General features: G+C 40.8%; 2 protein-coding genes across 3 annotated transcripts; one reads left to right on the forward strand and one right to left on the reverse strand.

The window, feature by feature from the left end:
• Positions 1-236: 236 nt before the first annotated feature.
• Positions 237-16564, forward strand: tp53 (tumor protein p53). 2 transcript variants are annotated; one of them, XM_029670106.1, is made up of 12 exons: positions 237-307; positions 958-1020; positions 3851-3988; positions 4229-4274; positions 4480-4689; positions 8661-8847; positions 9061-9173; positions 13636-13745; positions 14008-14153; positions 14346-14443; positions 14566-14669; positions 14838-16564. In XM_029670106.1, the coding sequence occupies exons 1-12, from the start codon at positions 240-242 to the stop codon at positions 14929-14931; spliced, it is 1377 nt and encodes a 458-aa protein (XP_029525966.1). In that variant the 5' UTR covers positions 237-239; the 3' UTR covers positions 14932-16564. The 2 variants fall into 2 exon arrangements, with proteins under 2 accessions (XP_029525966.1, XP_029525967.1); XM_029670107.2 differs by lacking the exons at positions 237-307; positions 958-1020 and adding an exon at positions 3196-3375.
• LOC115135428 (E3 ubiquitin-protein ligase TRIM39-like) lies at positions 16480-23441 on the reverse strand. The gene is made up of 10 exons (XM_029670112.2): positions 23338-23441; positions 22739-22835; positions 22405-22538; positions 22183-22263; positions 20313-20414; positions 19910-20035; positions 19630-19764; positions 18984-19035; positions 18803-18856; positions 16480-18362 (listed from the first exon to the last, which is right to left on the reverse strand). The coding sequence occupies exons 2-10, from the start codon at positions 22779-22781 to the stop codon at positions 17827-17829; spliced, it is 1263 nt and encodes a 420-aa protein (XP_029525972.1). The 5' UTR covers positions 22782-22835; positions 23338-23441; the 3' UTR covers positions 16480-17826.
• Positions 23442-24208: the final 767 nt, after the last annotated feature.

Consider the following 24208-nt stretch of genomic DNA (forward strand, 5'->3'; position numbering starts at 1 on the left):
GAAGTGAAGGTGTTAATCTTTGTAAAAACGAAAGAAAGAACTTTGAGATGATGGCTTGGAATAGAAACATTTATTCATACAGCGATGAATCTAAGGAGAGGTCATTCATAAGAAGTAAAGCATAAAAAAAGTGTTAAAGGATCACATGCAGAAGAGTCTTGAATATATGCCAGTCTGTGGGAGAGAAGAAGGGCGGAAGTTGATTATGCACTTTTTAGTGGTTAGGGAGAGCGCGAAAAATGACAAAAAAAATGGCCTGCTCTCCAGTGACTCGTCATGTTTCAGATTTCAACTTAAGAGAAAATAAGTAGGTCGAGATATCAAAATATAGCCTACTGTTTTTGGATTCGACCTGTTCCCTTCTGGATTTTACTCTTCACATTGCTATGGGACTGATGAAACTGAAACCTGTGTGTTATTTGAATGAATCACTGAGTCTGTTTTCTTGTAGTTGAAAGCACTGGGATGACTTGACTTTTTCTGTGGGTGATGTATCTTTGTGAATTTTGTACAGTTGCTTTTGGAGTGAGTGAGTGTTTATATTTATATTAGTTTTCCTTTTTCTCTCTCGTATATAGCTTTTTCCTTTTCCATTTGACGTCAACTACTCAAAATTTTTTCTTCCTATATTTGTCATTCAATCATGGTGGCTATCGGCTAATATCCTTCAAGTTTATACATTTTCCTCACAGATAACGGGGTCTTCGTGAGGGTGTTCCTTTACTTAAAAAAAAAAAAAAAAAACGGTTGATTTCTACTTCCGAAACTGTTCAAGCAATACAATTGGTTACCAATGATGCTCTTTTCCTGATGTTTTGACCTTCTATTTGACTATACCCAGACCAAACCTCCATTTCCGGGCTTTTAGTCAGAATTATAGGAGCAATTTTACGTCTTTTGTTCACTATTGTTTATCATGGATCTCTATGCAACCCCTCAATCTTTCCATCTCCCCAGAGTTTCAAACCCACTCACGGAGACCTCTTTCTCTACTACTTTTCCAGGCGTCACCGATGACAGGTGGGTGATTCAATTGCAGGAGTAGGTTGCCATTGATATATTCGATGAACACTCTACGCATTCGAGCAATTTTAATTGTGTTAATTTATACATATTTCAATTAAACGTATGGTTTCTTTTTGATGTAATTAGTTAGTACCATTTTCTATCTGAGAAATATATTTTACACTGATACATTAGTGTTTAGGCTTTTAAAGTATTTTATTAATTATTTGAATAATTTACTTTAAGGTAAAGGTCGACTGACCGAAAGCTCAGCTACTATTAAAATTAATTTGCATCTGTCTGGAAGTGTGTGGATAGTTTTTCCTGTTTCTCCAGTTTAGCGATTTGCCTCCAGCGCCTTCACTAATCTGACTTAAGTGTGCGGTAGATTCTGCCTATTATCTACAATAATTATTTGAATGAATTATACATGTATTATTTACTTGCATGTATTGGTTTTGTTAGTTATGTATTGTTTGTCAGTCTTGTTCACCATGTCCGGGAATGTGCCTGTGACAGAGAGCCATTGTATGTGCCCATGTGGTAGAGAAGCAGAAAGGGATGTTCAGAGAATCTCTCTGTTTTCCCTGTAAAGTATTTGTCTACACATTTATCTGATTATATCAAAAGTTTGTTTGAAAAGTTGGATTTTATAACTATGTAGCCTGTATTGACTTTGAGATGGTCAAGAAAATGATGAAATATCCACTGAAACGTCGATCTACTTTTTCAGTAAATATAATGAAATGGAGGCTCTGAAATCGTCACACCACTCTTTCTGGTGTTTTTGGTTTGCAATCCAGCATGTACCTGTGTTTTGAAAGTGAAGCTAAAATGGCTCTTTACTCCAGCATTTTGAAATCAAAATGTTTCATAGGTGGCAACCGTACAGACTGTCACCTTTTTATTTGAGGGTATTTTCATACATATCTGATTTACCGTTTTAGAAATGAAGGCACTCGGATGGGACTATATACATAAAGTGCTAAAACAGATATTTATGAAAATTCAACATGCTGGAGTATCGAGCCAAATGTAAAAAAATGTAGCTTCACTGTCCAAGTTCATATGAAGGTGGGTGTATGATCGGTGAAGTGGACATGTAAATGGTTTGTAATTCTGTTCATTTGAATCTATAAAAGCATCTTCTCTTAATTTTATGTCACTTTTGTAATAATCAGCTCTGGACAGGCCATTTGGGTGCGTTCCAGATTATTCATGCCTTTGCAAGTTTCATTGTAGATGGAGAGAGAGCTGACAGATTGCTAAATGTTATTGCTAAATGTTATGATCCTGTGGTGCAAAGGTGAGGATCTGCTCCCTGTACCATAAAAACTTGGGCCTTGTGTAGACACCAGCCCGTGTTACAGTATTCCTTGAGCGCAAAGCCCCCACTATAAGTGGGCAGTGGTGGAAAAGTACCCAATTTTTGTACTTGAGTCATTTTCAATTAAGGTATCTTTACTTTTACTCAAGTGAAAGTCACCCAGTAAAATACAACTTGAGAAATTATTTGGTTTAGATATACTTAAGTATCAAAAGTAAATGTAATTGGTAAAATGTACTTAGGTATCAAAAGTACAGGTATAAATATTGTCAAATTCCTTCTTTTAAGCAAAGCTCACATTTTCTAGTTTTTTTTTTTTCATTTACGAATATCAAGGGGCACACTCCAACTCTCAGATATAATTTTAAAACTAAGCATGTGTAGCGAGTCCGCCAGATCAGAAGCAGTAGGGGTGGCCAAGGATGTTCAAAATGTAGCGAGTACTTTTGGGTGTCAGGGAAAATTTATGGAGTAAAAAGTACATAATTTTCTTTAGGAATGTAGTAAAGTAAAAGTTGTCAAACATATTCATAGTAAAGTACAGTTACCCCAAAAAACGACCTAATCAGTACTTTAAAGTATTTTTACTTAAGTACTTTACACCACTGCTAGCGGGACAACTCTAATGTATCTGGAATGTCAAACTTGTCCGTTTTCCTTGGGAGACTATTTCTGGAACGCACCCATCAACACTTGGTCATACAACATGAAAATATTCCTTTGGTATTTTATTTAAAGTTTACTATAATTTACATCACTCAAATTATATTATAAATATTTCGATCCCCTCGGCGCAGTCTTGATTTGAATTCATTTACTTTTCGTTGGTTGGATTTGACTGGATGACCCATTTGACTCCGCCCATATTACAGGTCAAATTTAGGGGATTCCCCAACGCGTGGAAGAAAAGTATAAACATATTGTGCTGGCAAACTTAACACCCCCGGCAATAACAAATGTGAATTTACAAATACCGAGTTAGCTAGCTACACTTCACCGGCAACACTGCAATCAGGAGTTTCGGGGTAATCAGATCGAAGAAGGTAAGTTAGTTCACGTCCACCACCAAATGATCAGAGCAATCTAGTTTCTAGAGAACATTGCTTGGTTTGTGGCTTATGGGTTTTGTTATACATCATTCAGGTAGCCAATGACTGTACTTACTTCTTTGATCTATGAGACTGACTTGAATGGGGGTTATCTAGCAAGGGAGATTGTACGTCGGCATTGTTTTATACCTAGTTAACGTTAGATTGTATTGAAATTATGTACGTTTGTTAGCTATTGCATAGTCATCGTGGCAATAACACGGAAGTGAGCCTGTTATGTATGAAAGACAACGTTTTGAACCACACTTAGCATGTTGAGCCCTACCATTCTAATTACTACGAGCTAAGCATTTTGATATGTCTGCAATTTGTATTTTATCCTGTTTAACGTTAGATAGTAAATACTGTAACGCTTATTTCATCTCATTCTTATCATATTGCATGTTTCTAATTGCTTGTCTCCTTTCAGCCCTGCTTGGCTTTTCTTCCCTGCGTGCTGCTTTGAGGTGCTAGAGAACAACATCATGGCTGATCTGGCGGAGAACGTGTCTCTTCCCCTCAGCCAGGAGTCTTTCGAGGACCTGTGGAAAATGAATTTGAACCTGATGTAAGAAAAAACGTGCAGTATTACAATTGAATGAATCGGATACTGAAATATGTTTTGTTTCTACCTCAGTTTTGTCTCTCCATCCTCAGGGTTATGACCATTGGTGAGTGTAGACATAAGCAAAGCAGCTGTTGCTATCACCATCAGCTCCAAAGTTTCGACAATCTGAACTGTTGAATTGTGGCATGATCAATGTCTGCATTTGGTTGTTTTAAAGTCTCTCTCTCTCTCTCATATCAGGGCAGTTCAACCACCTGTAACCGAGTCTTGGGTGGGATATGATAATGTACGTTTCACTGCAGCAAGTAATTTTTCCTTGTGCATGTTATTTCTATGTACTATTTTAATGTTGTCTCAAGTTACAATTTCGTTGTTGCTGGAAACAGATGTTGGTCTCTCCATTGCAGTGCACTATTTACCTAACCATCTTTTTAGGTATTGCTCTGATACCATCCGTTGTATTAAGAAAAACATACTTCTCTTACATGCAGTTCATGATGGAGGCCCCTCTCCAGGTGGAATTTGATCCGAGTCTGTTTGAGGTGTCTGCAACGGAGCCTGCACCCCAGCCCTCCATTTCTACCCTGGACACTGGCTCGCCACCTACCTCCACCGTACCAACCACCTCTGACTACCCCGGGGCCCTGGGGTTCCAGCTACGTTTCCTCCAGTCCAGCACAGCCAAGTCTGTCACTTGCACAGTAAGTCTAAGGGATTTGACACCCTCACCTATGTATCTAGGGCCTTTAAAATATTTGTATTTAATTTTTTCACAAAAATAAATGAATAATTAATAATAATAATAAGACTTTTTTTCCTTGAAGAATTCTGATTCCCCCCAGTTTTTTTTCTTCAGGTTTTCACAAAAAAATCACACTTTTTCATAGGAACGACATTGGTCCACGACAGTGCTTAAACCACATCAGGAGACCACTTTTGATGTCTGGGAAAAAATATTCTGTGCTGCATGTATGTGGCAAAACAAATGCCCACCTGATTGATAGGCAATTCATCATGATGTTCTTCTGCCAAGTAGGCCTACTTTGCAGTCAACAGTTAATTGAAACTGGGTTTTTTGTGGGGGGGTCTTTCGTTTTGGCATTCTAACCAGTTACACAACACAAACAAGCGCATTCCCTAGCCATTATGCCTGGTATGACAACTGCTCAGCCTTCGACCGCAAGGCACTACAGAGGGTAGTGCGTACGTCCCAGTTAACCCACTGTTCCTAGGCTGTCATTGTAAATAAGAATTTGTTCTTAACTGACGTACCTAGTTAAACTAAGATAATTGGGGCCAAGCTTCCTGCCATCCAGGACTTCTATACCAGGCAGTGTCAGAGGAAGGCAATATAATTGGCTGCAGCTACCCTAGTCATAGACTGTTCTCTCTGCTACCACATGGCAAGCGGTACCGGAGCGCCAAGTCTATGTCCAAAAGGCTTCTTAGTAACGTGTTACTTCTGTGAACTTTCATTGTCCCTCATGAGGGAGAGATTTGAAAATATCTTCAAAATATGGGGGGTTTTGGTAACAGAATGACACGACACTAGGCAATATTTCTTACACCTACAGAAGGCAAAACATTTCAGCAAAACTAAATATAAACGTTGATATTAGTTGTCAGGGGTCTTTTCACTTCAACATTGTGTTTATGTATTTCTAAGATCCCTTTTCCATCTGTTTTTACCAGATATCAAAGCCTTCACATGTTTTTTCCGACGGGAAATGTTTGAGAAATGTACATATGCCTTCATTTCTAACAAACAGACTCTTAGCATTCATTTGACACAATTCGATGTGCTCCTATGGACTTCACGTTAGTGCTCATGGGGCTTTTTACATGGAAATGCACCGGTATAGCACCGTAGTTTTTGTCATTTGAGTTGATCATTTTGAATATAACTAACATTCCATTCAACATTGGTCAACAAGGTAGTCCTTTTTTTTTTGTGACACTTAATCGTCCTAGATTCTATTCATACATTTGCAGACGAGTATATAGTCAAACGCATCCAGTTAAGCATCCGTTGAATGCACATAGTAAATTACCTGGGCCACTGCAGAAAGTTAAATAAGGTCCAGTCCTACTTTATCTGTGCGGTGTAGCAGAAGGTCTCAAAGAGGAAGAGGGAGCCTTGCCACACAAGAACATGGCAGGATCATCCTTTTCTGTTATTGTAAAATCAATTGCTAGATTTAACCTAAATCTTTGAACAACTTGGCCCATCAACATGTTAGACAAGTCTCATGGTGGCCCTTCTCTATCTGGTAGATTTTTAAGACTGATTCACAAGGCATTGTCCTAAGACACGACGGGTTTGTTTATGATTTCAACAACCCCATCCTTGCTATAAGAGATTTAACTAACACGACACCTCCCCGTTCTCTTTTTACACTCTTATTCTTAATTATTAGCACCTTGACACCCAATGTTTTATTCATGTTTTTGGGGATGTGATCATGGTGTTCACATGTTAATGTGGCGGTATACACATATTTATTATTTTTTTATTTCACCTTTAATTAACCAGGTAGGCTAGTTGAGAACAAGTTCTCATTTACAACTGCGACCTGGCCAAGATAAAGCATAGCAGTGTGAACAGACAGCAACACAGAGTTACACATGGAGTAAACAATAAACAAGTCACATGAGGTGTGGGCTTGATATTACAATATCTCATATTGGTCTTAGTGTCTTTTTATAATAGTAACTTACTTCCATCACCAGTAGGTATCTCGTACATAGCATATCGATTATATACTGAACAAAAATATAATATAAGATTTTCTTGGAGGAAATCAGTGAATGTAAATAAATTCATTAGGCCATAATCTATGGATTTCACATGACTGGAAATACAGATTTGCATCTGGTCACAAAAAAAAAAAAAATGATGTAGTGGTGTGGATCAGAAAGCCAGTCAGTATCTGGTGTGACCACCATTTGCCTTATGCAGCGCGACATATCTCCTTCATAGTTGCTCAGGTTATTGATTGTGGCTTGTGGAATCTTGTCACGGTATCTCTGTGCATTCAAATTGGCATCGATAAAATGTCCGTAGTTTATGCCTGCCTGCCTGCCCATACCATAACCCCACTGCCACCATTGCACACACTGTTCACATCGGCAAACTGCTTGCCCACACAATGCCGTAAAAGTGGTCTGCGTTTGTGATGACTTTTGGATGTACTGACAAACTCAATTAAAACAATGTTGGAGGTGGCTTGTGGTAGAGAAATTAATATTTTATTCTCTGGCAACCGCTCTAGTGGACATGCCTGCCGCCAGCATGCCAATTGTACGCTTCCTCAACTTGGGACATCTATGTGACAACTGCAAAAAAAAATGGGGCATTTTTGTTCCCAGCACAAGGTGCACCTGCGTAATTGTCATGCTGTTTAATTAGCTTCTTAATGTGCCACACCTGTCATGTGGATGGATTATCTTAACAAAGAAGAAATTACTGATTTATGCACAACATTTGAGAACCTTTTTGTGCATTCGGAAAACATTTTGTTTTTATTTCAGTTCATGAAACATGAAACCAACACTTTACATGTTGCATTTATATTTTTGTTCAGTGTTTAAGAGATTATGGGTTTTTGTGAAATAAAATCTGAAAAAGACTTCAAATTAAATTAAGTTTAATTTGAAATGGTTACATTCGCATAAACGTCTTCTACTTGCAACAATGTTACTGATGTTGGTATCAAACTTGTACAATGTAACTCATTGTATTCAGGCATTGTAAATGTGATGGGAGCTATATCATTTACTTTATAATGGTACATTTGCAATGTGGCGGCTAAAAAAACGTAATATTAATCATGCCTAACATTGTACTGTCGTAAAACATAATACTTTCACTGGAATGTTTTAATGAAGCATAGTAAGCATAAGGTTTAAATGGCAATGGTAAAGTTTGCCTGTGAGGACATGTCTTGACTTGCCTCAAAGCAGGGCTGGGGGAGGGGTTTCAGTCCTGGCCATATGAACTGGGGGAGCAGCTTGATAGCTCTACAGAATATTTCAACCGGGACTCATTCATAATCTGAAGAGTATATCAGGAGAGGAGTGATGTTTATTTGGAGGATGCTGGGCTGTCACAGCAGCCTAGAGTTTTAATACAGTTGATAAGAATCAAGAGGACTTTACACAGAAGGTAAAGAGATTCCTCTTTTGTCCAAACTACTTGTAATGATCAAATTTCCTTCACTAATTAGATCTAAACTAAGTGCTCAGAAATAACTACATTTTCTACTGTCTGACGCTTCAAAGGGGACTTGGAAAGGTTCAGGGCAGAGTCAGACAAGAACAATGGGGAATCGGATTTACTTTGTGAATTTTGGACATGTATACATGATAATTTTGTGAGTTCAATCAAACTATCAGAAAAATAGAAGTTCGTTAGGCCTACTCATCTTGTTGGCTGACAAAGTAAATGTGGACAGTTCTTCCAATATCTTCAATATGCACCTCGGAATCCGAGAATATGCACCTCTGAATTGGATGAGGACACCCGCCGTTTGGATCCAGTGACCAAATTTCGTATGGTGAAGTTTCTATGTTGTTGCCATAATATCTATCACACTGGGATTAGAACCATGCTGACAGGTTAAACAAAGACCTATATATTATTTTTGATTTAACAAACTCTTTCTCTCTCCAGTACTCGCCAGACCTGAACAAGTTGTTCTGCCAGTTGGCGAAGACTTGTCCAGTTCAGATCGTGGTGGACCACCCTCCTCCTCCTGGGGCAGTGGTACGAGCCCTGGCCATCTATAAGAAGCTGAGTGACGTGGCTGACGTGGTGAGACGCTGCCCTCACCACCAGAGTACCAGCGAGAACAATGAAGGTACACAACACAGCGGGAAAGGCTACTCTTACCCATACTAAAACATGTTAGATTGATCTAGAATGTGCTTTGATGCAGTATAGAGGGTCCACACTATAATAGGAGTTTAAACGTCATTTTATACTTGTTGCCTATTGAATGAGTAACGCAAATGTTTTGACTGGTAGGATATCCTCAGTGTGTCGCTTAATACTCGTGTTTTCTGTGCCTTAGGTCCTGCCCCGCGAGGTCACCTGGTCAGAGTTGAGGGGAACCAGCGATCAGAGTATATGGAGGATCGTAACACTCTGAGACAGAGTGTGCTCGTCCCCTATGAGCCGCCTCAGGTAGGTCCTAAATCTATATCTATGTAATATAGCCTACACCTTCACAATAAATCCATGATTTATTTTAGATGGGTCTAAAGAAACATGATATGAAGAAAATGTAGTCTATTTCAGAAGAACAGAATAGCATACTCTTGAGTCGTCCTGGTCTGGCTATGCCATATGGCTGTAATACACTAGTTCATTTAACAGACAAGATTTGCTTAGAATTCCATGACATTGTTTTGTTGTATGAAGAATACAATTGAAAAAAGATTAATCAAATATAAATAATATTTTCTTCAAACGATTTGAGGGAGTGCACATGTGGCTATTCATTGAGCGGTTAACAAAGAAATATGTATTCCTATATGCTTAATTTAGTTATTAATGTAACTTCAGTTCTATAAACGTTGGGCTATATGTTTTGATTTTAATGCATTGTAAGGCTGCATGAACTCTGATTTGAAAAAAGTCACTTGAAAGGCATCAGCTCTGCTTTGTTTTTTTGCGCAGGCTGTATACACTTTGTCTCTCATTCACAATTTGAGAAGCAGATTTCCCGGGCAGCATCCCCTTTGTGTGGCCATAATGCACCCTAAAGAAAAGCCATGCCTTTTGTGGCCCTTCTCCTTGAGTGCTGCCTGCAATGAAGCACCTCACTCACACGTCTCTCTATCACACGATCGGGTCTTTCTCACAGGCTACAAGTGAAGACAGACACATCAGGGACTTAACTGCACACGTCCTTATCCAATTCTGAGGTGCATATTGAAGATATTGGAAGAATCGTCCACATGTATTTTTCGTCAGCCAACAAGATGAGTAGGCCTAACGAACAGCGAAAGCACTAGCACTAGCCAATCTACTATCCTCCATAGTACAGAAGTTGACATTCTATTCTGTGCAAAATAAATATTCTAAACATAGTCTGGGACAGTTAATAGAACCACTAGCATCAAACAACTTTTTTACTCAGTGAGGGCTGACGCAACAGATCAGAACGTTTGGCTTAAAATATTGATAGACTATTAGGCTACTTCACATTATAAGCGCAGCTATGTGCACACGGCAGTAGGCCATAAGCACGAATGTTCCATATATAATTCACAAGTGATAGGCTAGTATTGTCACCCATCAGACTATTCTTGATTTAACCTTGTCTTTACATATACTAAATGTGTGTGAAATTAGTTTTGATTTAGAATGGACCATTATCGTGCACCTGTCTCGAAGCAGGGGAAAAATACATGTAATCTATGCACTAAAATAGTGAATGGAGGACGCTTTTCCTGTTGTTCATTTTCATGCCAGCCAGGTAGGCTACACTCCTGTTGTAAATATAAGCAATGTGCTTAATATTAGGAAAGTTAAAAAATAAATATAGTAGGCCTAGCCTATAGAAAGCTGATGAAATCCTCCTCTATTTAGTAGAGGCCATCACCCTGTTTTCTCGCTCAATTACATAGCCTATAGAAATGTTGCGCAACATGAGCTCATGGGCTCTCATTAAGTGTTTGATTAGGTTTTTGATCACATTTTAATTTATGTCAGAGTGAATAGAGGGACAATAGAGTGCTGAGTACCAGGCAGTTAGCAAGTTTGGTAGGCTACTAGTGACCATCAGCAGCATCAGAGCTTGGAGAAGCCTAATTACTGCGACTAAACGGTTATGTGAAATTTGACAGCCTTCATGACTCGTGACTGCCAGTGTGGCGGTAATATGGTCACCGCGGCAGCCCTATCAATGAGGTCGCTCTTGCTGCTGGTGAGTCTCTGATCCACCTCTACGCAGACGACACCATTCTGTATACTTCCGGCCCTTCTTTGGACACTGTGTTAACAACCCTCCAGGCAAGCTTCAATGCCATACAACTCTCCTTCCGTGGCCTCCAATTGCTCTTAAATACAAGTAAAACTAAATGCATGCTCTTCAACCGATCGCTACCTGCACCTACCCGCCTGTCCAACATCACTACTCTGGACGGCTCTGACTTAGAATACGTGGACAACTACAAATACTTAGGTGTCTGGTTAGACTGTAAACTCTCCTTCCAGACCCATATCAAACATCTCCAATCCAAAGTTAAATCTAGAATTGGCTTCCTATTTCGCAACAAAGCATCCTTCACTCATGCTGCCAAACATACCCTTGTAAAATTGACCATCCTGCCAATCCTCGACTTTGGCGATGTCATTTACAAAATAGCCTCCAATACCCTACTCAACAAATTGGATGCAGTCTATCACAGTGCTATCCGTTTTGTCACCAAAGCCCCATATACTACCCACCATTGCGACCTGTACGCTCTCGTTGGCTGGCCCTCGCTTCATACTCGTCGCCAAACCCACTGGCTCCATGTCATCTACAAGACCCTGCTAGGTAAAGTCCCCCCCTTATCTCAGCTCGCTGGTCACCATAGCATCTCCCACCTGTAGCACACGCTCCAGCAGGTATATCTCTCTAGTCACCCCCAAAACCAATTCTTTCTTTGGCCGCCTCTCCTTCCAGTTCTCTGCTGCCAATGACTGGAACGAACTACAAAAATCTCTTAAATTGGAAACACTTATCTCCCTCACTAGCTTTAAGCACCAACTGTCAGAGCATCTTACAGATTACTGCACCTGTACATAGCCCACCTATAATTTAGCCCAAACAACTGCCTCTTTCCCAACTGTATTTAATGTATTTATTTATTTTGCTCCTTTGCACCCCATTATTTTTATTTCTACTTTGCACATTCTTCCATTGCAAAACTACCATTCCAGTGTTTTACTTGCTATATTGTATTTACTTTGCCACCATGGCCTTTTTTGCCTTTACCTCCCTTCTCACCTAATTTGCTCACATTGTATATAGACTTGTTTTTTTACTGTATTATTGACTGTATGTTTGTTTTACTCCATGTGTAACTCTGTGTCGTTGTATGTGTCGAACTGCTTTGCTTTATCTTGGCCAGGTCGCAATTGTAAATGAGAACTTGTTCTCAACTTGCTTACCTGGTTAAATAAAGGTGAAATAAAAAATAAATAAAAAGTTGACACTCAACTAAAACCTAATATTGTGCAAGCCATTTTTACATGCATTTGAGTTCTGGAGGGGCCGTGCAGATGTGCAAGATCAGGAATAGGCCACTCCAGGAAGCAGCCCGCAGTTTGGCTAGGCTACAGATATTGCCTGGGGTTGTTCGGCATGCAAAATGACTTGTAGATCAATGAATGTCAACGTAGTTACATCCATAGGGGAGGCATCAGTTGTTACGAAGGATGAGAGGTATTTTTGGAAGGTAGATAAAAGGTTATGAGCATATACATTTTGTGAACCGATGAGTGATAACGTTTTAAGCGATTTTCTGACCGATGCATGCTACATTTGGATCGGTTGCACTTTGTATATTTAACATTTGAACTGGGGACTGATGCGTATCGGTGAAACGTTACATCCCTTGTGTGTGTGTGTGTGTGTACAAAAGTATGTGGCCACCCCTTCAAATTAGTGGATTCTGTTATTTCAGCCACACCCGTTGCTGATAGGTGTATAAAATCGAGCACACAGCCATGCAATCGCCATAGACAAACATTGGCAGTAGAATGGCCAGTACTGAACAGCTTAGTGACTTTCAACATGGCATTCATCCTTAAAAGTGACTGAAGTTTGCCAAAAAGCACCTGGATGATCATCAAGACTCTAGGAAGGATGTTCGATGGACAGATAAGTCAAAGTATAACTTTTTGGACGACACGTGTCCCATTATGCCTGCCAAAAACCAAACACTGCATTACACAGTAAGAACCTTACACCAAAGGTCAACGACTTGCCTTAATAGAATGAACCATTAATTCTGCTCTGTATCAGAGAATTCTACAGGAGAATGTCAGTCCATCCGTCTGTGAGCTGAAGAGCAGCTGGGTCATGCATGATCCAAAACGCACAATCAAGTCGACATGAAAATGGCTAAAAAGCAACACATTTTAAGTTTTGGAATGGCCTAGTCAAAGTCTCCAGACCTAATCCAAATTCAGATGTCGTGGTAGGACTTGAAACGATTAGTTCATGCTTGCAAACCCACATGTCGCTGAGTTAAAGCAGTTCTGCGTGGAAGAGTGGGCCAATATTCCTCCACAGTGACGTGAGCGACTGGTTAACATCGACAGGAAGTGTATGGTTGGAGTCATTGTAGCTAAAGGTGGCACAACCAGTTGCGTGTAAGGGGGCAATTACTTTTTCACACAAGGGTATTGGGTGTTGCATACATTTGTTTATGTAAGTGTTATTAGTTCATTCGGGCTCCCTTTATCTAATATTAGGTTTTGGTTGAAGATCTGCTTAACATTCCGCTTCAAAAATATGCAGAAGTAGAGAGGATCAGAGAGGGGGCAAATCCTTTTTCACAGCACTGTATATGTTTTGTAAGAGGGGGAGCGGAGCGTGTGTTTGGGGGGTGTCCATCAGTCACAGCTGTCTCTCTATCTGGTTTCCCAGGTGGGATCAGAGTGTACCACTGTGCTCTACAACTTCATGTGCAACAGCTCCTGTATGGGAGGGATGAACCGCAGACCCATCCTCACCATCATCACCCTGGAGACACAGGAGTGAGTGTCATCTAATAGTCCATTTTAGACTGTTGCTCCATTGATTGTCTTTGATTTGTCTTCTCTACCTGCCTGTCTCTCCTCTGCAGGGTTTTTTCTCAGTTCCATTTACATTCAGTCATTGTTACATTTTACTAATTAGAAAAGCATCATTTGACTGAATTAAAATAGAATTGACCCCAACCCTGGTCCTGGGTTGACCCCCCAACTAATGTCTTGTCATAGTATGACAGTGGTGGGAACTTCCTCTCCCGTTCTGCAGGGGGCAGCTCCTGGGTCGGCGCTCCTTTGAGGTGCGTGTGTGTGCCTGTCCTGGTCGAGACAGGAAGACAGAGGAGATCAACCTGAAGAAGCAGCAGGAGACAACCCTGGAGACCAAGACCAAGCCTGCCCAGGGAATCAAACGTGGTAATTGATCCTGACAATCTTAAAGCGGTGGTCTTGGGGTTTGGATTAACATAAAATGGCAAAAAGAAAGATGCCAGATCTTTGGACATTGGACTTTAAAGTTGGATGATGGCTGATAAAGGTTGACATTGACCTATGACCCTGAGTGTGAGCAGTTCCTCATCGTGTGTGTCATGTTTGTGTTCTTCTAAGCTATGAAGGAGGCCTCCCTGCCTGCCCCTCGGCCTGAGGCCAGTAAGAAGACCAAGTCCTCCCCTGCTGTGAGTGACGATGAGATCTACACTCTTCAGGTAACTGCTCAGAGAACAGACCAATGGAAGTTTGTCTCGTCCCCTTCAGAGATGCCTAGTCACTAGTCTGCTGTTGGCTGTTTGTGTATACTGTGTGTAACTGGGCTCATCTGCCCATCCAGATTCGAGGGAAGGAAAAATATGAGATGCTGAAGAAGTTCAATGACAGTCTTGAACTGAGTGAGTTGGTGCCTGTTGCCGACGCTGAAAAATACCGTCAGAAACGGTGAGTTCACTCACTTCTCTGACACACATCCTCGCTTTCTCCCGCTCTCTTTCCCTTATGCAACATTACAATTCTCCATTTTGTGCATTTGGCTCTCTCGTGTGTGTGTGTGTGTGGGTCGTTTCCTTTTCCGAGTCTTATTCAAATAAAACATTAAATCCCCTACAGCCTCACCAAGAGAGTTGCCAAACGGGACTTCGGAGTGGGGCCGAAGAAAGGGAAGAAACTACTGGTGAAGGAGGAGAAGAGCGACTCTGACTGAGAAGGAGAGCGAGTCGTTCCATGTCATTTCAGCAAGCCATGACACCCACCATCTGATTGTTGTGACATTGTTTCTGTAATTAGAAACAGGTAAGATTGGCACTCCTAAAACATTTTGTTGATATGTACATTTTATCTTGGAGAATTTAAGCTTATTGATTGCACCCAAGTTGGCCATTTTTTAATTGATAGGATTCAGATAATATTTAAGAAATATAGTACCCAACATCTGATTTGGCTAAAACCTCTTCCTACCAATGAGTAAGACATGATGAATCCCAAAATAAATGTCAAACGCCACCTAAATGTCAAACGCCCACCCCCAACATCCAGTATACAGTTTCAGTTCCGTTTGACAAGTAGTATGGAGCTCTATATTGTGTTATCTGAATCATATTCAAATTGTCAATTTGGGTGCAATCAATAAACTTAATTTCTCAGATTAAATTATATTTCAACAAAATGTTTCAGGAATGCTAATCATATCTGTTACCAACTACAGAATTGATTTCAGAACAATCTGAGATGGTGAGTGTTAATTCTCTTTCTTGTGCTTTTTGAGGTGGAACAACCAGAGAGAGAGAGAATTAACCCGTTATGCTTAGTTTCTGTTCTGCCAAGTAACCTTCCTTTCTATTGATTGAGGGAATGCAAGTACGGTTGAACTGTTGATGCTTGCAGCTTACTAGCCTTATGTTAGCAAGCTGTTTTAGGTCTCTTAAGTGCAGGTTGAGGTTATTATTCTGTCATGCTTGTGCGCACCAAAGCTGCCCATATCAGTTGGTTGGTGGCCCATGCAGATCCTGATTCCCTGTTCTATAGTTTTACTCACTCTCAGAGGACAATGAACTCCTGTCCTGTGAGACTGTCTTGCTTTTTGTAGAATTGTGAAATGATCTACTTTTCTATATAGTACGTGCATTTCCCTGTGTTCTCTGCACTGTACATTTAGCTAACAACCTAGCATGGCCATCACTCAGTCATTTTTGCATATGAAAGAAAAGTATGTATTAGAGTACAGGGGCCTGACTGTGGTTCATAACTGATGATGTTTAGTTAGCAAGGCCTATTGATAAGATCCTCACTTGAATAATGGGTGAACATCTGAACATCTACCTCCCAAGTCATTTTATATTGTGAACTGTAAAGTTGAGTATTTTTGTCCTGCCACTGCCTATACGTGTCTAGCTCAACATGTCTGTTCTGCGAAACCCCTTTTTACCATGATGTATGCTTTGGTAGTGTCTTAAGACAGCCTTACTGGAAGAGTAGCTGATTTGGTCCTGTGTGCCTAGAATAAGTTTGGAGTAGAGAACCTTCTACTGTTCTGCCAAATAGACTCCCCTCACGGGTAGATGCTTGCTGTTTTCAGAACAGGAGTTTGTAAGACACTGCAGAAATCTAGTAAAAAAGTGTTAATTGCAGCCTTAGGTGGATATTTTTTAAGGTCCAATTATTGATTCTTAACTTTTTTGTAATTTTGTATCTTTAAAATGTTTTTGTACCCTTTTTAATTTTTATTAGGAGAAAGTGTATACACACCAGAATATCTACCAAACAAACAATTTATTACACTGCAACAGAAATACATGGACTTTTTCATAAAATTATTAAAGAAAAAAAAATACTTTTCATTGTTTGGCTTTGTGTGATTTATTGTATATACAGATTATATGTATTAGTAAGTGTGACAGCATGGATGGAATGTAAAAGCATCGGCAATACATCTCACGTTACATTATTATGATGAGAATATTTCATAAAGTGATTGGTCCAAGCTTGATCAATTTTAGTTCATATTGATGGCTATTAAACCGACTGAAGTTCTGTTCATTCCTCATATATATTGTGTACAAAAATTAATAAGTGTTGGTCCCATGTTTCATGAGCTGAAATACAAGATCCCAGAAATGTTCCATATGCACAAAAAGCTTATTTTGTGCAAGAACTTGGTAACATCCCTGTTAGTGAGCATTTTATCCTTTGTCAACATAATCCAACCACCTGACCGGTGTGGCATATCAAGAAGCTGATTTAAACAGCATGATCATCGCTGCAACTCCGGTACGAACTCGAGAGAGGCAAAGGTCGAGAGCCATGCGTCCTCCGTAACACGAACCGCCAAGCCGCACTGCTTCTTGACAAAGTGCTCGCTTAACCCAGAAGCCAGCCGCACCAATGTGTCAGAGGAAACACCGTACACCTAGTGACTGTCAGCGTGCATGCGCCTGGCCTGCCCCAGGAGTCGCTAGAGCGCGATGGAGACAAGGTCATCCCTGCTGGCCAAACCCTCCCCTAACCCGGACGATGCTGGGCCAATTGTGCGCTGCGTCTTGGGACTCGCGGGCCGGCTGTGGCACAGCCCAATATTGAACCCGGATCTGTAGTGACGACGCTAGCACTGCGATGCAGTGCCTTAGACTGCTGCGCCACTTGGGAGGCTTGGAAAATCTCATTCTGATTGGCTGGGCCTAGCTCCCCCATGGCTGCGCCCCTGCATCCATAGATTAGGGCCTAATGAATTTATTTAAATGGATTGATTTCCATATGTGAACTGTAACTCAGCAAAATCTTTGAAATAGTTGCATGTTGTGTTTATTTTTGTTCAGTAGAGATACTAAATATATACTTCAGAGACACTAAATAGATACTAGATGTATCGTCCATGGAGGCAATAGGAGGGCTCTTAACAGATATTTTGAGGTCACGGTTCCAGGATCAATGTTGCTGTACACCATAGGGTTGTTTCCCTCACACTGATTAAGCCTAAACCTGAGAATCTTCATTGAGTTAGTTTTTTAGTCCAGTGCGAGCAGGAACTGCCCCTATGATGGGTAGAGGGTAGGCTCTTCTGACACACATGAGTTTCAGGTTCTAAGATTAGGTATGGGGAGGTCTAGTCGACATCTGTGACATACTTCGGCGATGAGATGGTGATGAGGGTGCGTCCATCCAGTGGAGCAAACAGAGGATACAGCTTCTCCTTGAAGTTATCCGTGAATGTATAGATGTGTGCCCGGGTCTCCGCATTGTAGAAGGAGATTTGACCCTCCTCGTAGTCCAGGAAGATGCCCACCTTGCGGGGAAGCATCTCCATGGGCAAGGAGGTCTCAGTCTTGGTGCAGGCGTAGAACTGCCTCGTGCTGCGCCACAGGGCCCAGTAGCCTTCTGCGGGGGTCATAGGGAAGCGACCATGGCGTTTGGACGTGGCGGTGGTCAGACCGACCCTCCAGTATCCGTTGTTGGCCAGGGTAACCTCCCAGTAGTGACGTCCAGAGGACAGGCCCTCCCAGCCCAGGACGCAGGGCCAGCAGTCATAGCGCTGTGTGCTGAAGACCGCCTCTGTCGTGCAGTGAGCCTCCTGGACCTTCTTATGGTCGTCTGAGAGCAGCAGCCATGGGTGGTTGGTCATAGGGTCCAAGTTAATGTCAACTATGTAGGAGGACAACATGAGAGGAGAGGTTTTAGTGTAGTTTCAGGGCAATAGAGGACCCACAATTGAAATTATTTGTGCAAACCTTTTTTTCTATTATCCTCTGTTATTTTGAAAGCACTGTGTCCACCTGTGTGGCTGTAATTGTGTTAAAAGAAGAAAAAAATCTAATCAAATCTGTCCATCTAAATACATTTTCATGTCACTCTACTGCAGGATTTCCCAACTCCGGTCCTCGAGTACCCCCAACAGCACACATTTGTGTTGTAGCCACAGACAAAAACACCTGATTCAACTTGTCAAGGGCTTGATGATTAGTTGACAAGTAGAATCAGGTGTGCTTTTCCGGGGCCACAACAAAAATATGCATTGTTGGGAGTACCTGAGTTGGTAAAACACTGTACTGAATTATGAAATGCAGCAAATGAAGCATAATTACCCGAAGCACTGCAGATCCAGTTCCACACTGAGTTTGGGATGTACTTAGGTGTTTCTGTCAATTCAGGAGAAGAAGAAGATAAGATACCTCAATAACATTCAAATGTAAAAAATACATTTTCAAACATTCACAGCCAGAAAACAGAGATTTGGATGTTAGGGGAGGGGGGGGGGGGGCATACCTGTTTTCCAGGTGCGTTGTTTCGTAGCCAGCCATAGCTGGGGAATGATACCCTATAGGAGAAGCAAAGAGAAGGGTTGCGTCAGAATTAGGGGCAATGCCAGTGGATGTGGATGATTGAGAAAGAGAGCAGCGGCTAGAGGGCATGAACAGGAGTAATAAAGGAGGGCACTTTGATACCAATGGGCAGTTCTAGAGGGTAGTATTTCATTCCAAAACTGTTGACTCAACTGTCGGTAATAGAAAGGTCAGCATGAAGTATTGCTGATGATTTGTCTGATCTGATAACGATTTATATTGGCTGGCCTATAGCCCCTTTGATTAGGCGGCTTGCCTTATCACTGCTTGCGTATATGAACTTTATCTGGAGCTGTCCTCCCCTTTTGATTGACAAAATGTTATCCGAGGACAATATTCTAGGTGAATCGAAACCTAACTCAAATGGTGTGTTTTGCACCTGAAAAAGGTAAATGGTACCAATCATAGCTTGAAATAGTAAAGATATTTAATAACACTGGATCCTACAAAGTTTGAGAGAAATGTGTAGGTGGCAGGGTTATGGTTAGGGTTGAACTAGCATGTGGACATTAAGCTAGGGTTTTGTTTCAGGTCAGGATTGAACATAGAGTTAGGGCTGTGTGCCTCACCGTGCTGCTGTCCTGTTCCTTCAGTAGAGACCAGGTGATGAACTCCAGGAAGGGGAGGAGAGTCACCAGCTTCTTCTTATTCAACTCCAGCCGTCTCAGCATCTGGGTCAGCTCATCCCTCATCAGACCACATCTCTGAATGGACACAAACAGTGCAAGGTTCATTCATTAATTTGATCTTACTGAGACTGACTCTGACCTTAGATCAGGCAACCTCTACCTATACCAATGATATGTGTCAATCAGAAATGTTGGCTATGGCTGGCAAAAACACACACACCTCTGTGACACTCTGCAGCTCCTTAGCCCATTCCATGATCCTCTGCTCTGCCTGTGTGGAGGGTTCAGGATCCTCCCTGTTCTTCTCCAGGTCAATGAGGTCACCGCTCTCCCGTATCCAGGGACTCTGTGGGACAGAGTAAAACATATGAATTATAGCCAATTATTATGTTTGTGTCAGTGTCTCATATAAATGAAATACATAATTGTTATGAGTAAGATTAATGGATGCTCAATTGATCATCCTGGTTTGATTTATTCACATCGTAGTAAAGTATAGGAGATCACTCCCCCCCACACTCTTTTTCTGTCATGTCCAAGTCAACCTCATCCATATTTTACAGTATGAATATGCAAGTAGCTCGAGATGAGATTTGTGAGAATATTGTTAGTAACCCACTCACTGTGTCCACTCTCTTCAACTCCTCTGCCCATTGGAGGATGAGTTTACGACACTGTTCCAGACTCTGTTCGCTCTGCTGGTCCACTCTGACATTCTTACTGTGCTGCAGAACAACACACAACAACAAGTTGACTTACACAGCACTGTAATTTACACTCAAATACTATTTGAGCGTTTCCTCTAGCCTGCCTAGAGTCTAGATGGGTGGTGTTTACAGTTGTGTGACTGTTCTATTGGTCCATTAAGTCAGGCACGCTCAATCAAGCACAGATATTTTAAATTATTTCAAATAGTATTTGAAGCAAGGTTTGCAAGACGTTCTGTAATTTGCCCCAAAGATTCTTCCCATTCATATGTCAGCCCACCATACCCACTCCTGTCCCAAATGAGCTGATGTAGCGTCTCCCCCACCAAATTTAGATCCAGTATCTGGTAAGTTCTTTCATAAGAATTATACAGTTTTTTTTATCAACCACAGTGATCCATGGATTTATGGCATACAGTCCTGAGCAACGTTTATGAAAGACCCATAAAACAACCACAGTGAAAGGCTCTATTTCCTTGTCAAGGGCCATTCTGGATTACGACTCAGGATAAAGGTTAAGATAAAGGGCGATCCATTTAATCAGTTGGTTTTGGGGGATTTTGTACTTCGACATCTCCTTGTCCCAGATTCAAATCTCGTCGTAGTTTTTCATTAAGGGGACATATGACCTTCTATAATCTACATGCCGTACTGACATACAGTGCATACACTGTAGATAGAATATGATGCATAATATTTAGCTCAAATGATCAAATCCAAAACAAAGCATGGTTTCCTTTAGTGATTTCATTTAGTTTCTTCAAATGATGTGAAGTGATTTACTATCCATAAGCAGACAACGAAAGAACTCAACCAGGAAACCATAATGACAAATCCATAACCAGGAAATTCATTTTCTAACAGCATGAAATAAACTCCATTATTAAGCCATAAAAAACTAAGACATCAAGCTGAGTTGTCTCATTTTAGTCAGAACGGGACTCAATAGAATTTGACATGTGTTTCAATTGAATCTGCTCAGCAACCACAAAGCTTTCAAAAAGTACATTTAAAACAGAGATTAATTTACACTCTTTTTGCTTCATTTACTCAGTATATTTAAGCAATAAGGCCTGAGGAGGTGTGGTATATGGCCAGTATATCACGGCTAAGGGCTGTTCTTATGCACAACCCAACGCAGAGTGCCTGGATACAGCCCTTAGCTGTGGTATATTGGCCATATATCACAAACCCCAGAGGTACCTTATTGATATTATAAACTGGTTACCAACGTAATTAGAGCAGTAAAAATAAACGTTTTGTCATACCCATGGTATACGGTCTGATATACCACGGTTGTCAGCCAATCAACATTCATGGCTCGAACCATCCAGTTTATAAAAGGTGTTATACATACCAGTATACCGTGTGTATACCTAGGGGTAACTGATGATTTCAACTGTCAATCTACATTACCCTACAACAGAATGCCGGCTCCCATACAGTGTTTCAGTACTCCTACACATACGAATTAAGACCGATCAAGAAATATACAAATATACATACAACAAAGGATTTGGGCCCAACTTGGGACCCAGTCCCTAAGTCTCAGGCCTACCTAACCAAACCTTATACAGTAAGGCCCAGCCCAGACAGATCTTCTGTCTCAGGCCTATCTTGCAGACCTTATATATTTAGTCTCAGGCCTACCTTGTAGACCCTAAATATTTAGTCTCAGGCCTACCTTGTAGACCCTAAATATTTAGTCTCAGGCCTACCTTGTAGACCCTAAATATTTAGTCTCAGGCCTACCTTGTAGACCCTAAATATTTAGTCTCAGGCCTACCTTGCAGACGACCTCCACCTGTTGTTTCCACTGTGTGATGAATCTAACACAGTCCTGCAGGCTACGCAGGTCCTTTAGGCCCTATAAGGAAAGAGATTGAAAAAATAAAATCAAGCTGTCAATTCACTGTCTCTCACGTTCACTGCCATTATCCATATCATTTATTCTCAATCTCTCTCTCTTTCTCTCTCCCTCTCTCTGACTGTAATGTACATCCTGTACCTTTTGTCTGGATGGTTTGCTGCTCAATTGTAGTTTAGGTGCCGAGTTGTGAGTCTGTAGGTCTTCTGGCAGTTCCCATCGTACTGCCCCGATCGAGCTGTTCTGCGTTGCACTCTCCTCGACATCGTCGAATTCTGACACACATGCACACAAAACCAAACTTTGTCAATTGATTACACACATTTTACATGGGTTAAAATGAAATCTGTCTGATAAGGAATTTTTTCTTATGTGCATATGCAGCGACTGGGGCTTACAGGCATGGTTACATATCATATAGAGGCCTCATAGGAAGTCTGTCACAATGCTGAATCAGCAATAGTAAACAACTTACTGATCTTCTTCTCTTTGAGAATACTCTTCTTGAGAATACTCATTTTTTTGATGTTTTTAGAGCCACTTTGCTTTTTTTAATGCTATTGGTGTAGAATCTGAAACAACATTCACATAGTAGGCCTTAGTACTCTCTTCAACACAAACATAGTTGCCTGCCTGATCAGTTTGGCAGTGCGTGTGCGAATTGGTATTTTCTTTTACATTTACATTTACATTTAAGTCATTTAGCAGACGCTCTTATCACTGAGCTATCAAATAATAGCACAAATCAATATGCAAACCTGCGGCAATTAAAGTCACATATCCTATCGATCCGTATAACTATCATCCATGCAAAAGGAACAAGACATGCTATTGGTTATCATTGCGAAATAAAGAAAACTTTATTTTTTACATTTACTATAACTGTATGAAATGGTAATAATCACATGGACTCACCTCGCAAAGAAAAAAATGTCACACAAGACTGATTGAAAGATAACCAAAACAAGTCCAACTTCATCGAGCATGTTTAAATTGACAGTAATTAAACGGAGAGGTAATCATAATAATTGATATAAGCAGTGCACATATATATAACTGATAAAAACCTCTTACCCTGTGAGGGTCCTGGCCTAGAAGCGAAAGAGACAGAGACCAGGTTGTGTTCCGTCTGCTACGGTGAGAGAGAGCTAAAATACCAAAAGCCTCTGGTACAGAGAGACTTGAGTCTCCCAGACAGAGAGTCACGCTGCTATCAGCTCGACCTTTGGTCCTTTTTATGGATTCCCAATCCCAGCAGATCGAGCCTTCATCAGATCAAACTCACCCACCATATCTTTACTATCTACCTGAATGTAGAGATGCTCTTTTTTAATTTTTTTTTACTGCATATGATTTAACATAACGACAGAGAAAGAAAGTCAATGAACTTTGTTAGACAAATCAAATCTACTAAATTAAAATACACCACAGATTTTGGTACTCGATTTATATGCACTACCGGTCAAAAGTTTAGAACACCTGCTCATTCAAGGGTTTTTCTTTATTTTTTTACTATTTTATACATCATAGAATACTAGTGAAGACATCAAAACTATGAAATAACACAAATGGAATCATGTAGTAACCCAAAAATGCTAAACAAATCCAAATGTATTTGATATTTGATATTCTTCAAATAGCCACCCTTTGCCTTGATGACAGCTTTGCACACGCTTAGCATTCTCTCAACCAGTTTCACCTGGAGTGCTTTTCCAACAGTCTTGAGGCGTTCCCACATATGCTGAGCACTTGTTGGCTGCTTTTCCTTCACTCTGCGGTCCAACTCATCCCAAACCATCTCAATTTGGTTGAGGTCAGGGGATTGTGGAACCCAGGTCATGTGGTGCAGCACTCCATCACTGCCCTTCTTGCTAAAATAGCCCTTACACAGCCTGGAGGTGTGTTGGGTCATTGACCTGTTGAAATCAAATGATAGTCCCACTAA

This window comes from Oncorhynchus nerka, linkage group LG10, assembly GCF_034236695.1.
Source record: "Oncorhynchus nerka isolate Pitt River linkage group LG10, Oner_Uvic_2.0, whole genome shotgun sequence".
Lineage (NCBI taxonomy): Eukaryota > Metazoa > Chordata > Actinopteri > Salmoniformes > Salmonidae > Oncorhynchus > Oncorhynchus nerka.